This window comes from Eimeria maxima, genomic scaffold (assembly GCF_000499605.1).
Source record: "Eimeria maxima Weybridge genomic scaffold, Emw_scaff1774, whole genome shotgun sequence".
Taxonomy (NCBI): Eukaryota; Apicomplexa; class Conoidasida; order Eucoccidiorida; family Eimeriidae; genus Eimeria; species Eimeria maxima.
In genome coordinates, this window is record NW_013564684.1 from 1 (window position 1) to 2,643 (window position 2,643).

General features: G+C 52.5%; 1 protein-coding gene across 1 annotated transcript; it reads left to right on the plus strand.

The window, feature by feature from the left end:
• Positions 1-13: 13 nt before the first annotated feature.
• On the plus strand, positions 14-1,966 carry EMWEY_00055490 (hypothetical protein; the record flags this gene model as incomplete). The annotated part of the gene is made up of 2 exons (XM_013480265.1): positions 14-1,343; positions 1,803-1,966. The coding sequence occupies 2 exons, from the start codon at positions 14-16 to the stop codon at positions 1,964-1,966; spliced, it is 1,494 nt and encodes a 497-aa protein (XP_013335719.1).
• Positions 1,967-2,643: the final 677 nt, after the last annotated feature.

Here is a 2,643-nt window from a genome sequence, read left to right on the forward strand (position 1 = left end):
CGACAATGGCCGTATGAGTAAAAGGTCCCTCTCGACGTCATATTTGGAGGACCAGTGGCTGGAAGGCTGCGTGGAAGTGGGGGACGGAACAAATCAGAAGAAGGCGGCGAGAGCGAGAGGTGGACAGAAGGGAGGGGTGGAACGGGACACAGGGGAGTCGACTGCTCTGAAGACATTGAACGACTTGAAATGTATCGTGACCCTTGGAGTGGAAATAGCGCCAAGCCTTCCCTCTGAGAAAATGGCCGTTCTTGTTGTCTTGTTGTTGACTATCTGTACGCAGGAGTTGGTTTTGTATGGTGTTCATTCAACACCACAAGTAGAATTGGAGCGGCAGCGGACACTGAATTTCATTTTGCAGGAAGGACGACGGGCTTTGGCACAACTAGAAGCTGTTGGCCAGAGCTATCAGACGTTAGGTCAAGGACGAGAGATACTGCAGCTCTTGGAAGAATTTAGAACTCCCCAAAAGAAGTCCAACTCTAAGGCGCTAGCTTTGGAAGCTACCATCTCATCGTATCGAATTGAACAGTGTAAAGAGGCTCTACAACAACTGCAATCCTGGATACAAAGCTCTGTTTCGATACCCGAAGAGGTGGCGGAACGGGCTCTCAATCTTGTCTCCCTGACTCGACATCTGGGCAAGGCAAGACTCAAGATGGATGCAAATGCGGGTGGCTGGGTTGCATCAATACAAGCGCAGCTCTGTTTGTTTGCAATTGCCGAACAACATCGCGTACGAAGGCCATTTTTTCGTCGCCTCCCTGCAGAAGAGGAGATCGCAAAATATCAGGCACGATACGAACCGCTAACGCAGGCGCTTGCCCGCAGCATCCAAACGGCTAGGAAACATCAGCCGGTCGAACATCAAGGACACGTGTATGGGGATCAGCAGCAACAAAAGGACAATCAAACACTCCACGAGCAACAGCATCCGTCGACCAGCCACATTTCTGACAACAATGATGATTCTAGACCCACCCCCCAACCTGCTGTTGATCAACCAGCGGCTGTGACAACTGATGCACAGGCACACGCCTTGCATCATCCACCCCCCCTTCCTGTCCCCCGCCAAGGACCCCTGCTGACTACAAGTAACACGTTGGTGAACCTGCCATTGCTCGACCCAACTCAGTCGTCTCCTGCAGACTCGCAACAAAACATTCCCATTGCCCAAGCAGAGCGTTGGGAGCAATCCCCTCCCCACTCCACTCCAAGTGGGTACGAATTGCAGCAAGCTGCAATGGCCCAAGAGCGGTCCATGTTGGACTGTTCTACAGCAAATTCTATTCTCCGAGCAAATGCGCCCCTGCACACAACGATACGGTATCGCCATCAAGCGGGTATGCAGCATCATATACACCCTGTCTCTTCTGATGCCAGTTATGTTTGGTGGTACGCTCCACCACCCCTTGCCTTTGTGCCCCCATGGCAAGCATTGGATTCGTTAGCATCTTTCCCTTGCCCCCTTCCCTTGCCGGGCCCAATACGCGTGGTTACTCTGAGCCCCAGTGGATATATCAGAACGATGTTCCCACTAACAGCGTCTTCAACTGGAAGCCCTACGCCTCGGAATCCTCTTCCAACGCCCCAATTCCCATCGCCTAGACCTTCCGCTGACCCCTCGAGACTTCCTCAACCCACTGAAGGACCGTCGCTTCGTTTTTCCAGACCCATCCTTCATAGTCCCCCTTCAGACGTTCCACGACACGGCCCTGAACCTTCTACACTAGTCTCTGGAGGTCGGCGATCTATACCTAGTTGGCGCTTTGAACCTCCTAGAGCATTTTGGCCACCTACAGCTGGAGGCGATCAAGGAGACGCACATTTGCCATCTACGCATAATCTAGTGGACCTCGACCCCCTCGGTCCTCTAGTTGCAGAAGCACTTTCATCAGCGCTGTCTGATTCAGATTCGCCTACGGGATCTGGACAAGGACCACACAGGGATCAAGGGTGGCCATAAGTTCCTGCTTCTAATTGACCTTCTCCTACTGATGACAGGTCGTAGGTCGTTGTAGTACGTGGACGCAATACAGCAATAGCTGCAGGGAGCCAAAGAACACGGGCAGCCTGTGAGGTGTCACCGGAGACCCGTGACGGTGCTTCATGGAGTCTTTGTGGAAGACAGGATAGACAGCAGTAGGTAATGATGGAACGTACAAGTGTGGACGCCAGTTGTGCGTGTTCATCCGCATGGCTCACATGCGTTCCAAGGGCTGCCACCCTTCAGCTGTACTGCACTAGCCTTTCGCAACATCTGGTCTGGAGGGGTTTGAAGCTCTCCCGAGTTGTAAACGTCACCTGTAAAAGAAACTTCCATCCAATTGTGTGTGCGTTCTTGGCAACACTTGAGCAGAAGACCTCTATCATTCTACATATCGTCCCTATAGAAGGCGCGTTGGGTGTAAGCGAAGACGAAATGCCCCGAATAGCTATTCTTTCTGAATGTGTTGTAGAGTAGACTGGCGTCCGCGCCCTAAAAGACTGCGGACTTGTAATGTAGCACTGACATTCCGGCTGCCGTGCAGGTGCTCCCTTTGATATGAACAGACACAGCTGCCTATGCATCCCGTCCTACGCTTCGCAGCGGGCGGAGCAATCGTTTAGCTTGAGGTCTGTTCACTCCAGTGCGTACTAATC